This window comes from Puntigrus tetrazona, chromosome 11 (assembly GCF_018831695.1).
Source record: "Puntigrus tetrazona isolate hp1 chromosome 11, ASM1883169v1, whole genome shotgun sequence".
In the NCBI taxonomy this organism is placed as follows: Eukaryota; Metazoa; Chordata; class Actinopteri; order Cypriniformes; family Cyprinidae; genus Puntigrus; species Puntigrus tetrazona.
This window is the reverse complement of record NC_056709.1, coordinates 18,836,902-18,856,184: the sequence shown is the minus strand read 5'-3', so window position 1 is coordinate 18,856,184 and position 19,283 is coordinate 18,836,902. Positions and strand designations below refer to the sequence as shown.

The 19,283-nt window shown below is 41.3% G+C and overlaps 2 protein-coding genes across 35 annotated transcripts in view; both read right to left on the bottom strand.

The window, feature by feature from the left end:
• Positions 1-5,303: 5,303 nt before the first annotated feature.
• fezf2 (FEZ family zinc finger 2) lies at positions 5,304-16,971 on the bottom strand. 2 transcript variants are annotated; one of them, XM_043251637.1, is made up of 5 exons: positions 16,851-16,971; positions 6,805-7,645; positions 6,554-6,688; positions 6,305-6,437; positions 5,304-5,895 (listed from the first exon to the last, which is right to left on the bottom strand). In XM_043251637.1, the coding sequence occupies exons 2-5, from the start codon at positions 7,618-7,620 to the stop codon at positions 5,639-5,641; spliced, it is 1,341 nt and encodes a 446-aa protein (XP_043107572.1). In that variant the 5' UTR covers positions 7,621-7,645; positions 16,851-16,971; the 3' UTR covers positions 5,304-5,638. The 2 variants fall into 2 exon arrangements, with proteins under 2 accessions (XP_043107572.1, XP_043107571.1); XM_043251636.1 differs by lacking the exon at positions 16,851-16,971 and adding an exon at positions 8,518-9,723.
• Positions 16,972-17,234: 263 nt separating this feature from the next.
• cadpsa (Ca2+-dependent activator protein for secretion a) overlaps positions 17,235-19,283 on the bottom strand; it is a 91,730-nt gene continuing 89,681 nt past the window's right edge. For all 33 annotated transcript variants that reach the window (XM_043252735.1, XM_043252738.1, XM_043252756.1 and 30 more), the window contains one exon: positions 17,235-18,482. In XM_043252735.1, the coding sequence (XP_043108670.1) occupies positions 18,315-18,482 (168 nt within the window). In that variant the 3' untranslated portion in view covers positions 17,235-18,314. The remainder of the gene's footprint in view (positions 18,483-19,283) is intronic.

Below are 19,283 nucleotides of genomic sequence, written 5' to 3'. Positions count from 1 at the left end.
GAAAAACTAGTTTGTCATCCTATTTTCCAACCCACTATTTCACGGCTAAGCGTTGCTACTAGTATCTTCAAGAACATTTTCTGACCTGCAGCTCAAGTCTAAAAATCTTGTCTCAAGACGCGCGAATGCAAATTCGTGTGGGAAAATTTGTGTGCAGCAATGTTGCTTTTAAATGCACCCCTAAACCTCACTGCCTCTTACCTGAACCCTCAACAACGATGAGGTCATGACTGCCGTCACACAAAGCCTCTCATAGCACTTGGACTGTCCGTGCGATAATTGCTCTTGTATTGCCTGTCTGTTGAAGGGTCAGCCACTTGAGTTTGAGAGTTAAATTGTCTGTTACTCTGAAAATGACGCGTTCAATTTATCCTTTGATTGGGTTTCTTGTTTAACTAGCGTTTTCTCATATTCGGACTGACGGTTTCGGGAATACAGGCATGAAACAACAGTCTCTGGTAGCTTGTATCTAAGTGGGTATGCATGACAATCGTATGACTTTTAAGTGCTTATACCGATTAGTCCAGATCTTTTTTCTTGTCTGTTGTCCCTCCACGGAGGGAGAGATTGCAGACCGTGACCTAGCCTAATTGGATGATCAAACCAGTTCAGGGTGACACGGAGTGGCGGCTTGACAAACGCGATCATCTGGATGGTCATAGTTGAAGTGGTGGTGGTTGGCAGCTGCCCTTCCTCCTCAGCTGGGACTCTTGCCCCTGAGGTCAGGGCACCAGTCGAGGCTTCCAAATTGGCAGGGGGGGGGGTTGGTTGGCTCCGGAAGGGTGGAGAAAACTGGGTGTGGGTGGAGGGCACGACAGCAAATTATCTAAAAGGGTTTTGAAGAGCACGATCTGGAGCCCTTCCAAATGACTAGTTCTGCATTATGTATTCTAATGGGGAAAGCCCTGAGGTGGTTTGGCTACGGATACCACTGCCAACTGAGGCTGTCGGAGCACAGGCTCAGGCCAAGGCCAAATGTTGTAGATCAGCTCTGAGCTTCAAAAACCTATCCGTCGGCCAGATCTTCAGAGCCCTATCGCGAGACGATAAAACAAGGTTGCGCGTCACTGAATAACTTGTTTCTGTAAAACGGGATCGTTACTTTCACAAGAAAGTCTGTGAAATAGAATAGCAAAGTTGTTAAATAAAAATACATCGATATTTTTGAGGATTCCTTTATCATTAGATCTCTGTGGAACGGCATAAGTATAAAAAAATTTCCCTTAGCGAAACAAGCTTGTCTTCCATCAGAAACGTACCACCCATTGCTCTCAAAGGAGCTTTTCACAACTAAAGATCTTTGTCAATGTAGTGCACTTAAACACGAATAGCTTTTGCTTGGGAGCCTGTTGGGGAATTCTCTCCATTCTTGAAACTATTATTCCAGCACTAGTGCCGGTCATGAGGGGACTCCTGTTGTGTTTTTGTTCTGGCTAACTTATACATCATTCTGTTTTGTTTTGATTTTGGGTTTCAATATTGTTATTTTCCCCATTTACCTCACTGGATCCCATTAATCCAAGTAGTCAAAACATCCACTCCATCCCGACATTTGTGGCAGTAGTGTGATTGTGCGTTGCTGGCTTGTGTCAATGTTTGTATGCAGTCATGTATTTATGTTTTACACATTAAAGTTCTAAAGATTTTCTTAGCAGTGCCTTTGGAGGCTTAGTGTGTTGATCTTTTAGAACCTTTTTCCACTAAAACGAATAATGGAAAGTTTCAACGCATGTTCAAGGTTCTTCGTGGAACCATAGATGCCAGTGAAATTGTATATGGATTGGACTATATTTTTTTCAGAAACCCACCCCAGACCGGGCGTAAAATCACAGCCTAGGGGATCAGTGAGTGACACATCGCTTTATATCAAATCCCCTGCATTCTAACTTGGTGAATTGAAGAGAGTACCAGCTTAACAGCAGGGTTTTTGGTCTGAGTTAATTAAGACCCATCCATTGGGAAACAGGGAGTCGAGATTGTTCTGGAAGGGCATCCTGGGTCAAAAGATTAGCACCGGACATCCCAGATTTACTGATCCCGGCAAACAATGAGACTGATTACAGGTCACTTCTCTACAGAAGCAATAAAGAAATTTAAACAGATAACTATTGGAGATCTGCTGATAAGCCTTAGATTTCATTTAGCAGCTTCCTTTGGCCCACATCCCTTATTTCCTAACACAATGCTTTGCTTGCATTCATATTTATATAATGGGCGCTGAGATTGTTGAATGTGGAACAGATTGTTTTGAGGTCAGACCTTCGTCTCTTTTAAGACATTGTGGGTAAAGAGTTGGACGAGGGGACAGAAGGTCCCCTTCAGCTGCGTGGCCCGAAGCCCTCAAGACCGCTTCTGAATGGAGGTCATACCCGAGACTGACATTGATGTAATTCCGGCGAGGCAGAGTCCCCGCGCTCCGCTACCATGCGGCTGCCTCGACACCTTAGAGCAATAAAGCTCCTTCTCTGAGCGTGCCCTTGACGAGCAGGCCGAACGCACCGCTGCCTGCCACTCAAGGCCCTGCGTGGGTAACGCCTGATCCCGCTCATTTAGGAATGGGAGTTTGAAGCCCGTTTTATTTCTCTTTTTGCGCGTGACGCTGTTTCGGGCATTCATACGTAAACGAAATTATTTTGAATCTAGTTAAAATAGCATATGTAATTTTTTTTAGCACAAGTGCCAAGAAAAGGTTTTTGTATATAAAAAAAAGTTAATTTAATAAATTTCATACATTTTTATGTATTCTTTGTGAATATCGCCCTGCCATCTCTGGAAAGTTACACGACATGTAAATGTATAATCCCTACCAAATCAAAATTTTTCCCCCCAGAAATCGACATTTTCATCACATGTATTCACTTATTTTTTTTGCGTAGATTGCATTGTACGTGCGTTTAGTTGTGAACGCTTACCTTCGTTTTTATTTGCGAATACCCCCTGCGGTCTCGTTTATTCGTTGAATGAACGTTCGCGGCCTGCGAAACTAGATTAAAACAACATATTGTCAGGTTGACCTTCTTTATCGTCATCTTTTTTTGGACGTAAATACGTGTACGGAACACCATGCGGTCGCTTGGCCGAGTCTACCCTTTCAACACCGATCTGTAGGAACGGATCCAAAGAGCGCGCGCCTGACGCTCATTAACTTTCCCCTTGGCGCGCTACAATGCTCCTCGCGAGAGCTTTGTGCCAAGAAGCAATGCTTCTCTTAACAAGTACTACAACTAGCCCGCTCTTCTCCAACTGGGAGAGAAATTGCTTTCCAAAACGATGGAAGGAGGACGGTTTAATTAGAATTTCATTTGGGCTAAACTGAGAGAAACGATGTAGTTAACATTTGGTGGACTTAATTGGGGCCTTTTCTTCCGCGCCCCTTTAAAAATGCTGACGCTACCCCCGTTAATCTTCCATTTACAATCAATTGAGTTGACCAAACAAAAGTCTGGGTCTTTTTTTTTCTTCCTGTCTCAGCCGGGCTTTTGTCGCTTGTAAATGCCTCAATTTCGGCTGATCTCTGTCGTGTACATGCTCTCCGCTGTTGACAGTTAATTAATGCGCTCTTGTCCCTATAATCCCTCTCGCCGCGTTACATGTGCATGCAGTAATGAGCTCCGTTGTCAATTAACATGTTTCTAGAAGCAAAGCTGGTTGCTCAGATGTTTGAGAGGTAAGTGCAGAAAAAGGCCAACGAGACTGCCTTTAGGTTGTTTTCTTCTCTGCAATCTTTTTTAGGCACTAGGCGAGATAGGCAGCTTTGCACAAAAGGGATTTTTTTTTTATACCTCACACAAACATGTCTTTTGGTGAGACCCGCCCCCACCGGTATTTTCCCAGACCTCTCCACCACCAGAAATTCTCTGATCTTTTAGTTCACCTCTTTGTTTTTGTTTTTTTGCCAACGTTATATCGATCCGCTTTCGCGCCGATCGTCGACGCTTTAAAAAAAAGTAAAAATGGAAATTACAGCTTGATCATCGCGTTTTTAGACGCGCCTTGAATGTCGTCGATGGTCGATAAATATCGAACCGAAACCGAAAACTTTAATCAAACAACGCGTTTTGGTTCAGAACAAAATAGACAGTTATTAACTTTTTTTTTTCGATTGGAAACGCATCGTTAATAGATTAAATTAAGTGTTTATTTAACATAACGCAATAAAATATCACTTCAAAAATATACCCCTGTGGTTGATATTTATTCTAAGAAATTATAATTGTACTAGTTTTATAGCTTTTGATTTGCCCCCCCAAAAATGTATATTTTTTTCGTATATTCGCGTTATAAAGTCTAGACTTGCAAATATGCAATATAACCTATTTCCCTGAGACCCGGTCACCCCCCTGAATTCATCTGCCGATTTATGTTTTATTATTTTTTTTAAAGCACGCCTATATTCCACGCGGATATTCGAATGCAGTTTTAAAAAAATGAAATAAAGACACTTCTGTTTAAACGCATTTCGCAAGCTCTTGCCTCCGAGGACGTGAATAGGCCATTCAACCGGTAATATTAGTCTTCTTCTCGGTCCCAAGACGTGGGCATAATTGCTAATTGGCCTGTAATTGGACGAGCGAGATTTGGGATCACGCGCTTGTCTCTCATCAGAATTTCTGTTAGCGTTTAAGGATAATATTGTTCCAGGATCCGTGCGCGGAATGCGTTATTGTTTATTAAAGCCGTGGCGATGAGGAGAAGCGGGAGAAGCGCGGTTCATTTTCCACCTTCTGATGAACACGACTTGATGCGCTGAAGCTTCCCCCGAGGCTCTTTAGTTGATTAACGTAATAGGCTTTCAAGAGTCCATGTTTTATCTGATAATTTGAGCCATTAAACTGAAGTCAAGTGCGCGGTCACAGAGGCAGAGCCTTGTATTAAATGTCTGAGTGAAACCACAGGCTTTGAACTCCGCCAGACAAGTCATCATAAGCTTTCCATTTAATGTGCACCGCATATCTGCGCGACAATAGATCGATGGTCGTTATATTTAATAGATTAATGAGTCTGTAAGATCACTGCAGTTTATGAGATTCGTAATTTACTGTAATGTAGCTAAAGTCGCGGTTAACGCATTTCTAACCCCATTTGTGTAAATGTGTATATAAATACAGCCCCTTTTTCTAGTTGTTTGGTTTTCAATTAATTTTAAACCTTAAATTCCGTGCACAGTTCTTAAATCATACAACTGGAAAAAACAAACACCAAAATCAGGCTAATCTTCATGAGAAACAGACAGACATATTTTAAACACGGCTATTTTTTCTGCAAATGAAAAACACACATACATATAAATAAATCCGACATTATTGTATTCATGATTTTTATTTTAGCATATTTGCTTCACTGCGTCAACAGCTGTCAACAAATTTACAAATTTATCAAACATTTCTTTATACACATAAGTTGCATTTATTTATAAAACGCTTTTCCTTCATCTAGTCTACAAATAATTGCTTGGCAGCCCCGTATGGCAGTGGATTTATTAAATAATTTTTTTTTTCTGCTTTATGTACAATTCCTCGACGGTGTGGCGGTCTCCTCCCGTCCCGTTCGTCCTTGCTCGTGTCGGTGGAAGATGTTAAAGCACCACAAAACAATTCGCGCGGTCAAAAGAAAAAACAAGTCAAAAACCGCTCGCGTCTCAGTTTTGGTGTCCTCTGGAAGAATCGTTTCCGGCGGATAAACAACTGGCGTTGTCGTGCAGTTTCCTTATGTGCTTTTTCAAGTCAAAATTCCTGCAGAAGCCTTTCCCGCAGGTCCCGCAGGTGAAGGGCTTCTTGTCGTTGTGCGTGTGCATGTGAAACGTGAGGTTATAGATCTGATGGAAGGCTTTGCTACATATTGAACACTTGTACTGTTTCTCGCCGCTGTGGGTCAGCTTGTGATTCTTGTAATTCCCTTTTAAAAAAAAATAAATAAATAAAATTATTACTTAAAATGATGTCTTTTTTTTTTTTGCACCGGCAGGTCAACAGTTCACAATTAAGTTACATTTAACAGAAGAGTTTCGTTTCCAAGCCTTCCCTAATCAGCGCTTTGCGCGCTGAAGTCAAGAAGTTGTCAAACTTGGTTAATATCACGTCGAGAACTGTCGACGTACAAAGGAGTTAAAGGTCTGTGTTTTGACCCACACGAAATGTTAAAATCTCGTAATGGTACGTTGTTAGCCGAGCGACAAATTGCGAAGAAGAAGAAAATATTTAAAACTGCTAAAAGCCTCGTTTCAGCAACTTATAAAACAACCGAATTGAATATTTCCGGTTTTATTTTACGCGCGGGGGAAGAAAAAAAAAACAGTTCCGCTTACCTTTTTGATGAAAACCCTTTCCGCAAAATTCGCAGACGAACGGTTTGTAGCCCGCGTGAATTCGGATGTGTGTGTTTAAAGTCGAGCTTCTGTTGAAAGCTTTCCCGCACTGGTTACATTTATGAGGTTTCTCCTGTGAAAGAATCCGCGATATCCGGGTGAGTGACTCTCGCGCGCTCATTTTATCCACAATGCAGTGAATTATTAAGGCTTTGCATACATGTTTTTTGTTGTTGTTTTTTTACTCACCTGCGTGTGAATAATTTTATGTCTACATAACGTGCTGGCCTGTCGGAAACCTTTCCCGCATACTTTACACACGAACGGCCTCGCGCCTGTGTGTACCGGCATGTGACGGGTCAGGTTATAGTGCGCGTTGAAGACCTATGAAAAAAAAAAAAAACGAAAGGGCTTAATAAATCGTCTGCAATTTATTCCGTTTGAGCACGATTTACTGTCCCGCATCACTCTAAAACAACTTGACAAAAGCAGTGTTTTACCTTTCCGCAAACTTCACACGTGAAGTTCTTGGGTTTGCCGTCAGCGGAGCAGTTATTCGTTTTGCTGTGCGCTTTCACTCCGTTCTTCTCGGTCAGGCTGTGGTTCTCCCGCACTATCTGGTCCAGCTGCCCGGGGAGATGCTCTTTATGCGGGTACTGCGGCGTGGGGAATTTCTCGGGCGAAACGCACGCGAGTTTGGCGTTCTCCAGCAAGAGGAGCTTCTGGTGCGCGCTTATGGCTTGCGCTTGAGAGTTCGCGATTGCTGAGGAAAATAAGTGTCCGCTCAGCAGCTCGGACTGATGGTAAGCCGAGTCCAAATAATTGAAATAACACAACGATCCGCTAGTGGGCATGGCCAGCGCTTGGTGTATCACCTGCGGCTTGATGACCCTGCTTCCCGGCAACACCGAGTGCTTGATTCCCGCGTCCGCTTTGCCGCAGACGCCGCAGTTGGATTTGCACATGGCCGCCGAAGTGCATAGCGCTCCCCTGAAATTAACTTTCCAAAACTCGGAATAGTTCATTAAAGCCTTGGCCTGCAGGTCGTAGCTGAACGGCTGAATCGGGATCATGCAGGGAATCGGGGTGCACAAGCCGAGCGTCCTCTTCCCCTCGGATCCCTCGAGTCCTCCCCGGCACTCCTCCTCGGCGGCGGCGGCTTTTGGTTCCGACGTCTTGGACATGATTCTGTCGATGGAAAAGGCCAGGGACTTGGGCGCCGCCGTGGCCCCGCTCCTGTCGTCTAGTCTCGGGCAGGACATCACTGTTTCCAGAGGGAGAGAGCTCGCCATTTCCACCCAACTTGGTGTGAGCATCGACCAGCCGCCCCGTCCTCTCCTGCTGAATTCCAGAGAAGCCAGGACACGCACCAGTTTAATAAGCACCTTGCTTTTACACTGTCACCCATTTGCATTCAAATGGCCATCCCCAGAACAACAGCGTCCGGGGGTACCCGATTAATGCTCATTAACTAGTACACACAAAATTAACAGGACATTACAGAGCTCGTTAAGCAGAGAATAAGACAAAACCCCTCCCAGAGTCGATTCCTATTCAGCACTTGCGAAAATCTTACAGCAAACTTACGCCAGAGAGCGAGATGTTGTAGTTTACCTTTTTTTTTTCTCCAAAGCGCGCGGCAGATGTATTCAACGATAACGGCGCGACCGCACTGTCACATTTTACGCGCAGACGTCCTCATCAGCGCGAGATCACTGTCTGGAGCACTTAGCTGACATCACTTGCTCTTGCTCTTATCAGGGTGACAAGGAAACGCCATCACCAGAACTGTCCCCTCTCCTACCGCTCATTTATACACGGCCACGGGGGTGGTATGCATGACAGATACTACAGATTATTATTTAAGTTTCTTGCCTCAAATGGTCTGTCGCGCATCCACGCGCACTTCACATCACGACGCGCGAGGCGCACGCAGAAATAATGCCTGTGAATGAGTTTTTTTTTTTAATGCCTGATCGTGTCGTAATATCGCTGTGTTTGCATTTTTTTGACATTCGTGTTTTTAATTGCGCTTTATGTCGTCTTTCGTGTTATTTGTGTTTAAGCGAGCGCTCGGTTTTCACGGGGGACGCGCAGCTCAGGTCGGTTTTAATGAGAAGGATTTGGGGACACGTCCGACCGGTTTCAATTTTCATTGCAAGTTGCTAATCCTCGTCGCCGAAAATTGCTTTTCCATGCTGGTTTATACTTACTATTTGTACAATTGAGAAGGTCCCATTTCCACCTGTTTAGAGAGCAGATTGCGAGAGCAGAACCTCCCTCGGATCCTATTAAACGTTTTTCCTCCTTCACCTATTCACAAGAACCAATTTTCCAGCGCGATTCAGAGTTCAGCCTCCAAAGAAGCGGCTCTTTCACTTTTAGCCACTAAAGCGCTGCGTGGAACCCGGTTTTGTGTTTTTCTGAAATAAAGGGAAGGATTAAGGCAGGGAAGAAAAGACTTAGCCTGGCCAGAGGTATAGCGAGAAACGGGGAGAGAGAGAGAAAAAAAGAGGGACCCTTTTAAAGCTGTATAAAAAAAGTTTGCTGGAATCCAGAGTTTTGTGTGCTCGCTACAATGACCAGTCGCCCTCTCGCCTTTTTAAGAGGGCCAGCTTGAATTCATTTGTTTGCAGACGATTTCACCTGAGACTCACAACAAATTATTGCAAAAAGGCCGAAAAGGGGGCTTTTCAAGTTCAAACGCCGTGATTATCTTTACCGCGAGGGGAACGCGGCTGAAGTCGCTCGCGCGGCGTCGCCTGAAGATGTTGACTTTAACTTTCTCCTGATCGCTGCGTGATGACGTCTTCGAGCGCGCCCGCGCGGGACGCCAATTAGTCTGTTTGGTTTTTACCGGAATATCGTTCGTTCGCGCATCACAATAATTCGAGTCTGGCATTGATTCGTAACTTAAACCGCGCTCCTTTCAGCGCTCGGTTCAGAACGAAATAAAACAGGCGAGAGAGCCCCCGGTTCCCCACACCTGCGGCCGCGACGGAGGGAACTTTAAACGGGGGTCCGCTAATTCTACTCATATGTAAATGACCGAACTCTAATTTGAGTTTATTCAGGCACAATTAGGGGCTTGTCCACACAATAAACATCGATCCTATTGCCGTAACTTCGCTCTCAGCCCACGAACGCGTCGCGAAATGAGCCCGAACGTCCTTTCAGCGGACTCGAGGCAAAAGACGGAGCACGATTTACATGACAAATTGCTTGTGTATTAAGGAGGGTTTATTTGTCGTGTTGAAAACGCAGAGTAGGTTTGGAGAATAAACGTCAACGCGAACGACTCCATTCACGCGCTGCATTGAGAAGTTAACGCTTTGCCTGTTCAGCTCTGCTCATTTTATACATTGGAACTTAATCGAAATAATTGACACATTTTTAATATTCCAGTCGAATGCCCGGTCTTCCGAGAACGAGTTGGAAGCATGTTTTGTAGAAAATCTAAACATTTATTTAATGTTTACATTTGGGAATAAAATCCACATTTTATCCGATTGTATTATTTACAGTTAAATCTGATATTTATAAGATTGCAAATGTAAACCGCATGCAGCAAAGACAACCCAAAACAAAACTTTGAAACCGGTCCAGCCTTTCGGGTTTGCTTTCTTAAAAGTGACCTTGGCTGCGGTCAAGTCATTGAGTGTCTAGAACGAACAGAGAAGACGCGCTTTCATAAGCGGCCAATCAGAATATTCACGGTCTAATTACTGACTGTTCTTTTTCAGCGGGGCTTCTTTTGCTTCGTCCACCGTTTAATTAAACCGAGTTTGGTTCTTTAATGATCGAGTTCATCTTTGCAACAGCAATGACAGCTCGCGAACGGGTCGCATTAAGATAAGGGGGAAAAAGCTCGTGTCCAACACCGTGTGTCGTTCTCACTGATAATGATGACACCTGTGAATTTAACGGCTTTTAATTCCAGGTGCGACAAGGAAAGAGTGCAACAGCTTAATCGTACGAATTGCAGGATAGGAGAGATAAACAGAAAGGGAGCGAGACACAAGAACACCTTTGGAGACACATTGTGCCACACTTTATGGCAAGGATCCCACACTCAGGTGCACTTAGAGACCGGTGCTGCCAACCCATCTGTCTTCAGATCAGTCAAAAGATGCAGAAAATCTGTGAATTTAAATTTTAATGCAATTAGAGATTTGAGGGTGCAATGCAAGGTTTAAGAGAAATGTTTGATAATTCACATTTTGTCAGTGATTCGAGTAAAGTTAATGTTCTCTGAATGGCAAGGTCACTTTTTCGTTCATGAGCAACAAATAATGGAGGCCAAAGGCATACATTAGATAACAATCTGCACACAGCCAATGTATATAAAGAAAGAGGTTGTTTATGCAAATAAACTAGGGGTAAAATAATGCCCTGTTTTGCATTTTCTTGAAATGATCCTCATACTTAATGTCGGACTAAATGAATTCATGTTTAATATAAACAGGTCAAATAGCAGTGATTAAACCTATAATCATTATCATTATCATTACTCTGAAGGAGATGGCTTGTCAGAGTGTGTGTGTGTGTGTGTGTGTGATGTGTCTATGTTGCAAGATAAAAATATGCCTTGCTTGAATATGCCAGTTTCTGTGAAGATACACACACACACACACACACATACAAAACCTATATATTACACACCAAAAGACAGATAACTTCAGATATCAGTTTGAAAAAAAAAATATATATATATTATTTAAAATGTCATTATTTACTAAGCCTCCGTTTGTTCTAAACCTGTGTTTTTTTCTTGTGTTCGACAACAACAACATCAAAGATAATTTGAAGAATGTCGTAACCAAGAAGTTTTCATATTGTTGAAAGTCTATTGTCAATTGTTTTAATACTGGTGTATCCAAGTAATCAATGTTACTGTAAATAATGTTGCCTTTCTTTTCTTTTATTTATATGTTCATGTATGTAATATTTTGTATCATTCTCCACATTTCATATATGTTTGAAAGATGGTTTTTGCTAGATATTGGACATTTTCCAGAAATGGTGTTTTTGTAACATGCAAGATATTTAAGTGATCTTTTGGGCTTTTCTTTAGATATTCACTTTACTCCATCCATAAGATATAGTCATTTGAATACTTTGCACTTTAGCCGTCAAATAAGACAGGCCTTAATTAGAATAAGATTGATACGACTTCCTATTATAATTTAAAAATTGACTTTATCACTTTTTTATTGTATTAATCATTTTTTTAATTTAGTCATTTTCTTTTAATTCCCTGATCTCTTACATAGTTTCTGCTCATCTGCCTGGATCTCACTGCATTCTTCAGAACGTCTAAAAGAAACAGCTTTGGACCGTCCCTTAAGGCACGTTTTATGCATGCATATTCATTTATTTAATAGGTCGTTTAACAAAAAAGGCCCCAAACGTAAGGCTCAATGAGGGACGTTTTCACTAAAGTTGAGCGCCAATAACTAATTTATGTGTTTGTGTTCGTTTGTTTTTAAATCAGAAGCTTTCTCTAAACACGGCCAACATAACATTTAAGCATTTTTTTCAGATTTCTAAAAAACGCTCACCTCAAACAAAACATACAGCCTAAACAGAAAAACGCTCATATAGCAATAGTAAGGCAAAAGAAAGAAAGTTGCAAAGAAAACGGTGAGCAAGGATTCTGAGTTGACAGGCAATTGCTGCGGACTGCAAAAAAAATGGCTGTTTTAACGCAGACTTGAGTGAGTCCTTTTGTCAGCCGGGACATTCCCGCAAAGTTTCTCACCTGCGCCTCACTGCCTGTCTGTTCGGCTCTCTTCAGCATCTCAAAATCACTCGAATGTGCACATATGGCAAACATTTGCATGGTCACGGTACTTCCAATAGCTTTTTTTTTTTTTTAAACGTGTGATCTTGTCATAGCCACACACGGCTCCCTATCTAGTGCATGCTCTCTTAGCCAGCTCTTTTCTGTCTTCCAGTGCACCTTTCTTCTCTATTTTCCTTTAACGTCCTAACATTCTTTCAAGTGCTGAGCGAACCACTTTTGCTCCTGCCTTTATTTTTCTGACCCTTGTCCGTGTGCGGTACGTTTTCCATAATGTCAGCTCTGAATGGCACAGTGGTCTCCGATGCATGGGGGGGGGGGGCATCTCCACCGCACCTTTGATGCTCTGAGCAAAAAAGGTTTGAATGCTTTTTCCAGAACAATGGCGTGGAAGCCTGACAAAGCCGCGGGTGCAGGGCAACCTGAGTAACCCTACTTCACCTTCCTATTCACCATTCACGTCCCTCATCTGTCCACCAAATTAAATATGGTCCGCAAAATGGACAAGGGAATGTCCCCTCCGGTGTTACAAGGACGGAGGAGGCTGCGGGACGCAGACGACGCGTCTTGTGAGTAAGGCCGGACATTAACATATTCACTGCAGGCTGCAGAACAGGTGGATGAGGGAAGAATGGGAATGAGAACGAGCGAGGGATGGCATTCAAGCCGTTCGATTGGCTGCGGAGGATGTGAGCTCATTGCTCTCAAGGGCCTGATTATCCACTTTAAACTTATTTCAAGCATATTTGTGTTTCTTTGAGGAGATGTCTCAAGTTATCAGACTCTGGCATGACGTCACCTTCGAGAGGCCCGCTGCACTGCGCACTTGTAATTCTGTACAGATTATGTTTTATTGGAAATGTTTTTTCATGATTACAAGTATACGTCATATAATGAATTTACGTGAAGCGTTTGTACTATATAAAGTTAGAACTGGCGCATATTTTTGACACCGGACCACAAAACCCGTCTTGCATTGGACAGGTATATTTGTAGCAATAGCCAACAATACACTGTACGGCTCAAAATTATCGTTTTTTTTTTTTTTTTTTTTTTTTTTTTTTAAAGTCAAAGGTCATTAGGTTGTAAAGTAAAGTTCCATGAAAGTGTATAGTAAATAAAAAAAAAACTAATTTAATGTTACGCATTGCTTAGGACTTCATTTGAACAACTTTAAAGGTAATGTTTAAATTTTTTGCACCCTCAGATTTGAGATTTTCATAACATAACAAACCTACACATCAATCGGAAACTCATTTATTCAGCTTTCAGATAATGTATTAATCTAAAAAAAAAAAATAAAAAAAATATCCTTATGATAGGTTTCAATTATGTTGCCATTAAATACATTAATAATGAAAAATATCAATTTTTGATTTAAAATAAATGATAATATTTACTAATCAAATAATGTAAAAAGGTGTCACATTAATAAAATAGGATTATAAAGTATAACCTTATATATAAAGTATAATCTTTCTGAAAGATTTTATTACAAAATATTTTTCTTGTAATCAAATTGTACTTGTGCATTTAGAATGGAATTGTCCTTGATATTTATATTATGCTTAATTTTTTATACATTTTTCTATAAAGGTTGAGCTAACGCTGTCTTTTCTGTGTGTTATATTAACTTAATACTTGATGTAAAGCACTTAAGAAGCACATCTGCATCTTTATTCAGATGTGTCCCAAATAAAGTGATTCGGAAAAGGTCAAAAACAAGTCAAAGATTTGAATTCCTAATTTGCTGCGGATTGTAAAATTAATAAGCTAACGTGGGTAATTGCGATATATAACGGACGCGCGTCGCGTATAGCTCGCTTGAAGGGCGGATTTTAGGTCGTGTTGCGGAAAGGCGCAGTGAGCTCTCAGCATAAGCCCATTTCCAGGGCCAGATATGACACACTTTATCCTCTGAGCCATTTCTGATTAAAACAGGATGATGATGATGATGATGATGATCGTCATCTTCATCTCTTTTCGTCTCTCATCGACTCTCGCCCTGTCGGGAGCTCCCATGAGCTGAACATAATGTGAGATTACTTCAAACATTAAGCTATTCATTTCACGGAACAGATAAATATATATATTTAATAATAATAATCAGGTCCGTTGTATCCCCGTCCTAATGCGGAGATAAGATGGTCGCGGCTTGGCTTAAAAAAAAAAAAAAAAAAAAACCTAAGAGGCTTTGAATTGTCCTTGTTGAAGGGATCTGACATCTACCTGTTTACTTAGAGGGTTTACTCAGAGATGCAAGCTGGCATCCAATCGCTCCACACGCCACTGAGAACAGTCGTGCTCCTTCGCGTCATCGCGCAATGACATCTGCTCGAGCGGGCAGGGTGAAATACGCACGCTGTGGGCCTCGAATCGAAACGTTTAAGTCTAACCAAACGTTGGCACACAAATGTAATCGTGCGCTACTTTGCCTGTGTATTTGTGTCTGCGGTTCTTGTTTTTCATTTGCTCCGGAGGTCGCACGCTGCGCTCGGAGCCGGGCCTCGCCTCGCGCCCGCGTCTCAGACGGCCCCTCTCCCGCGCGGATGCGAGCGCGAACCTGGGGCCAGTTCTTGTCGCGCCGGTCAATTGGAGAATCTTTTATTTGGATACACTTATCGTTCCTATTTCCTAACCTGATTGAGGCTTAAAAGCCAAAGCAGCTCAGATCGTGCCAGAATAAATCTCCTCGCCCATTAATCTGTCGCCGGGTCCTCTCCCTCTCAAAATTGTTGCATTGCGGCAGGATTTATGAGGAAATTAAATGTATGATATCCGAGCCTCGTCTTACGGCGCTCTGCGATCGGCGACAGAGCATTTCTGTCCTCCTCTGTTGATTACAGTGAAATCAGCGCGAGAGTGGCGCCTCGGAGGAAGCGTGCATTCCCACAATTAGGTCACAGCGGCGGGCCACGGGAACATATTCTAGTGGTGGGCCTCTCTCATTTGTCTTTCCCTGCCCTGTGCCCCCGCGCCGAGCAACACACCAAATTGTATCCGTGGGTTCGGATCGGAAAGAGTAAGGAGATGAAAAGGCAATTTCCATCTGCTAGTTAAAGCTCCTCCGTTCCTTTCTCCGAGACTGAGTGCTGCATTATTGCCCACAGTCTGTGCACCAGGGGGTTAAATGAAACACTTCACCTCAGTTATACTTAACAATTATGTGCCAGTGGACGCTACGCGGTGTTATTCAACAGGATGACGTGTAAATGCTGAATGATGCATTACAGCTAGGCAATCACTGGACCGTTATAGATCATAAAGAAGAGCAAAATGTCGTTTTCCAGCACACCAAACGACGGCCGTTCTTAACTCTTTCCCCGCCAGCGCTTTTTTTTTATAAAGTTGCCAGCCACCGCAGGCATTTTTGATGATTTTCACCTAAACTTGTCGGTCTTCGGAATATATTCTGCTATGCATATACGAGCGTGTTGTACATCAAAATAAAGAACCAAGCCCTGCTTTCAAAAAAAAAAAAAAAAAAAAAAAAAAAAAAGATGTCCTCACGTTTTATCATCACTTGAACGCAGATGAAATGAATTTTTCTGCATTTTCAAGCAAAATCCCTTCAGATAGCCTATCATGTTCTTTCACCTTTCACTACAGTGAAATTGCATTCAGTAAACAGAACAGACATATATTTATATATTTCACACGCATACGTACGCATTCATATTAATATAGCCGGGTTATCGATCTATCCATTACATAAGTAGAGATATTTCTGTCTGTAATGGCATCTCCGTTACTGACTAGTCCATTTTGTCCCAGTCAGATTAATGGTCCAAACACGATCTTCATCATGCATGATCTTCATATATGATCTATCTTATGATCTACTCGTCTCTAATCCTCCCGTTCCGTTGATCGTAGGCCCGGGAAGTCCCGTAACTCCTTCAGGACAGGAGCTAGGTGTTGTTCTTCCCGCAGTACACACAGACATCTCGTCAACGGCGGGGAAAGAGTTAAATACATACATTTGGAATGACAACGTTTTCGAATTTATCATATTTTACACAGAAATATTAAGCAACGCAACTGTTGATCATAGTAAGAAATTTGTGCTGAGCAACAAACCAGCAGGCCTATATTAAAATAACTTTTGAAGACGGATGACTAGAGTAAAATGTGCTTTTGATTTATTTGTTTTGCTGTCAATGGAATGAATGATATTTTAAAATATATTAAAATAAAAAAACAGCTACTTTAAACTGTAATGAAATTGCTCCATATTACTTTTTTTTTAATAATTATTATTTTAATCAAATAATTGATGGCTGATTGTCTTTTGCTTTGTGCTTCCAAAGACCCAAGACTCATCCAGACTCATGGTTCTTTGCCGATCATGCTTTCCTTTCATATCCCCACTGTCCTCATTAACAATAAAGCTATAAATACCCCCAAAATACTTCATAGATAAATAAATATATGCAACCTGGGTGAGCATAAGAGACTTCTTTCAAGCCATAATAAAACTCTATTAACATTTGTTATCCTCCTTGGGACTGTTGTCTAAAATATTATCCCTTTATTTAAATGTAAATGTGTAGAATGTTGGAAATTCTTAGTGATATTCAATTATTAAGATTAATACTTCATGTTTGGTATACCGAGATGCCATCTTGGTTGTTTTTCCTCATCCTTAAGGACTTGTTTTCAAGTAATCTACGTTCTAATTAAAATATTCCATCTTCATTTAATATGCTGCGGTCATAATATCTAATCCGAATATATACTTACTGTCTTGAAGACCAGACTGATTTGTTTTGAAAATCTTGTATGAAAAATGTTAATCTGGTTGAGAAGATCTGCCTTGGGACTGGTCTGTGTCATCTTTGGTCAGTCAATCTCCTTCTGTCCTGCAATACAGGCACTGAAGATGAGCTATGACTTAATCCCAAAATGTTAATCTCAGACTTTTTCTTTTTTGGTGGAAGTGGGTGGGTGCGGGGAGAGGTTAAGTCTCGGTTGTGCTTTACTTATTATACTGTAAGTGCCAAACGAAGCCTGCGCCGTACGCAGGTGTCGCTTTCGAGCGGGTGCGACTTTGAGTATGCCTTTTGACTTCTAATAAAACATCGTGACCTTTATTGCTACTCATTTAAAAGCAAAAAAAACGACTTCTGAGTTTGAATTCTTTTATTTTTGTAAGGCCAGATTCTTGCATTCCAACTGTGGGTGTACATAAGGCTGACGCAAGATGAATCCAACGGTTACTTTCCACAAAATCAAAAGCTTTCGGATAAGATTTCTGACAATTGGGACATGCAGCTACCGCACAGAGGGGAATATAAAGCGCTGTGTACACAAAACAACAGTGGCAGTGATGAAAACCTGCAAGCGTTTCGAGGCTATCCGAATAGAAGGATCGGAAATGCTTTGTTGCAAAGAAACAAAAAGGATACAAACAAAACGCCTCCTCGCGGTCCCGCCCCCCGAAATACAGAATAAATATATTTTCGATTATTATTATTATTTTTTTTAAATTATGCATGGCTTGAAAACATAATTAAAAAAAGTATTGACGTCAGTTTAAGTATATCACAAATAAGCAATGGGAATATATTGCGTCTCTAAAATACAGCTACAAACATATCACCTCAACTGACTTGTTAAAAAAGGTGTCTCAAAACATTTTGGGTGTAAAACACATTGTGGATCTTTGACATGTTGTTGAAATCAGCTGAATATATAAACATCTGAACAAGTTAGTACAATCATGTCAGTTGGCCTACACTCCAAAAGAAACGAAGTCTATGCACAGTTATGTACCATTAATGTATTTACAATACACTGAAGCAGCGCCATACGGATTTGCATTGAACGGGGACACGACGAGCAATATTCCTTATCATCTCACACAACATCTTCTACAAATGGTACTCCATATTGCTTAGAAACATTTAGGAATGAATTTCAGACGTTTCACTAATTTTTTCTCCCCCTCCGAAAAAACATCAAACCGTGTCGATTCTCATTTTACGTTCGGCTAATATACGCTTTTTTGTTTTTGTCATCTGAACAGAGATTTGTGTTTTTTTTTGTTTGATTTGTATTTGAAGTTGGTCCCTTATTTGTCATGGAACATGACGTTAACGACATCCAGACATGTACGAGTGATGCACGGTGCTGTACATGCATCATTTTAGGCCACGATAAACGCGTCTGACCGAATTGTCCACACCTAATTGTCTCCAGCAGGATCTAGTCGTCTTCCTCATCGCTGTCCTTCATGGATATGCCTTGCATCCCTCCCTCTCTTACAGATGCAGTAGCCTCTTCTAGAATCAGCCTGTTTCTCACCGTCTCATACATCTTGCTGTTCAGAGTAGAGTCCAACACACCTTGTAGTCGGAAATCACGATACTTTTTCTGCAAAAAAACAAAACAGAATGCATTGTGGGAATAGGTATGGGGCATGAAGCCTGCACGGCTTTAGTTATATAAACATTGGAGATCTCTTTTCATGAATATGTGTACAGAACTTTGATCTCCCATTAGCAGTAAGAATTGTTTCGACCCTATTAAACTATAATCTCTCATAACTTTGCAAATGAAGTAGGGACATTTAATCATGATCACGATTTTATGATATTCACGAGATGTTATAAGACATTATAAGGTTTTTATAATGCATTATGCATTCATTATAATGCCTTACGGATACCCTTGTAGTGTATTATAAACACAGGCTTTAAAAAAGTCTTACCAAAAAATGACTACACTCTTCAGTGTCACTTGATTCTTCAGAAATCATTGTAATATGCTGGTGTGCTGCTCAAAATACATTATCAATGTTGAATAAAGAAGTTATGCTCATTTTGATCAACTGAATACATTCTCGCTGAATAAAAGTATTCATGTATTCATTTTTAAAAAGTATTAATTCTTCATCTAATACTAAATATAACATGCTGGGGAAAATTAAAGGCAAAAAAAAAATGATATACTGTATATCCAAAACGAAAACCATATCTGTGAGATATATCTGCAGAGAGAGAGACCATATGAGTGCACAGAAATAAATGTGTAATGTCATACTATGAAATCCTGTCGATCTTGCTGCTGTAAAATCAAGCACAAGCGAAGGTTGCAGAGGAAGAGCGCCTTCACTTGGCTGATCCACCTCTGTAATCTGACTCTGATTGGATGGCGTGTGCATATTTTTATAGC

What these genes read in the sequence shown, in the direction of transcription:
- fezf2 (XM_043251636.1), bottom strand. Translation starts at nt 8,543, where the DNA reads ATGGGACCTTCTCAATTGTACAAATA. An exon ending in ATAAAATTATTCACACGCAG is followed by an intron (nt 6,438 to 6,553) that starts GTGAGTAAAAAA and finishes ATTCTTTCACAG; the next exon opens with GAGAAACCTCATAAATGTAA. An exon ending in AAAGGGTTTTCATCAAAAAG is followed by an intron (nt 5,896 to 6,304) that starts GTAAGCGGAACT and finishes TTTTTTTAAAAG; the next exon opens with GGAATTACAAGAATCACAAG.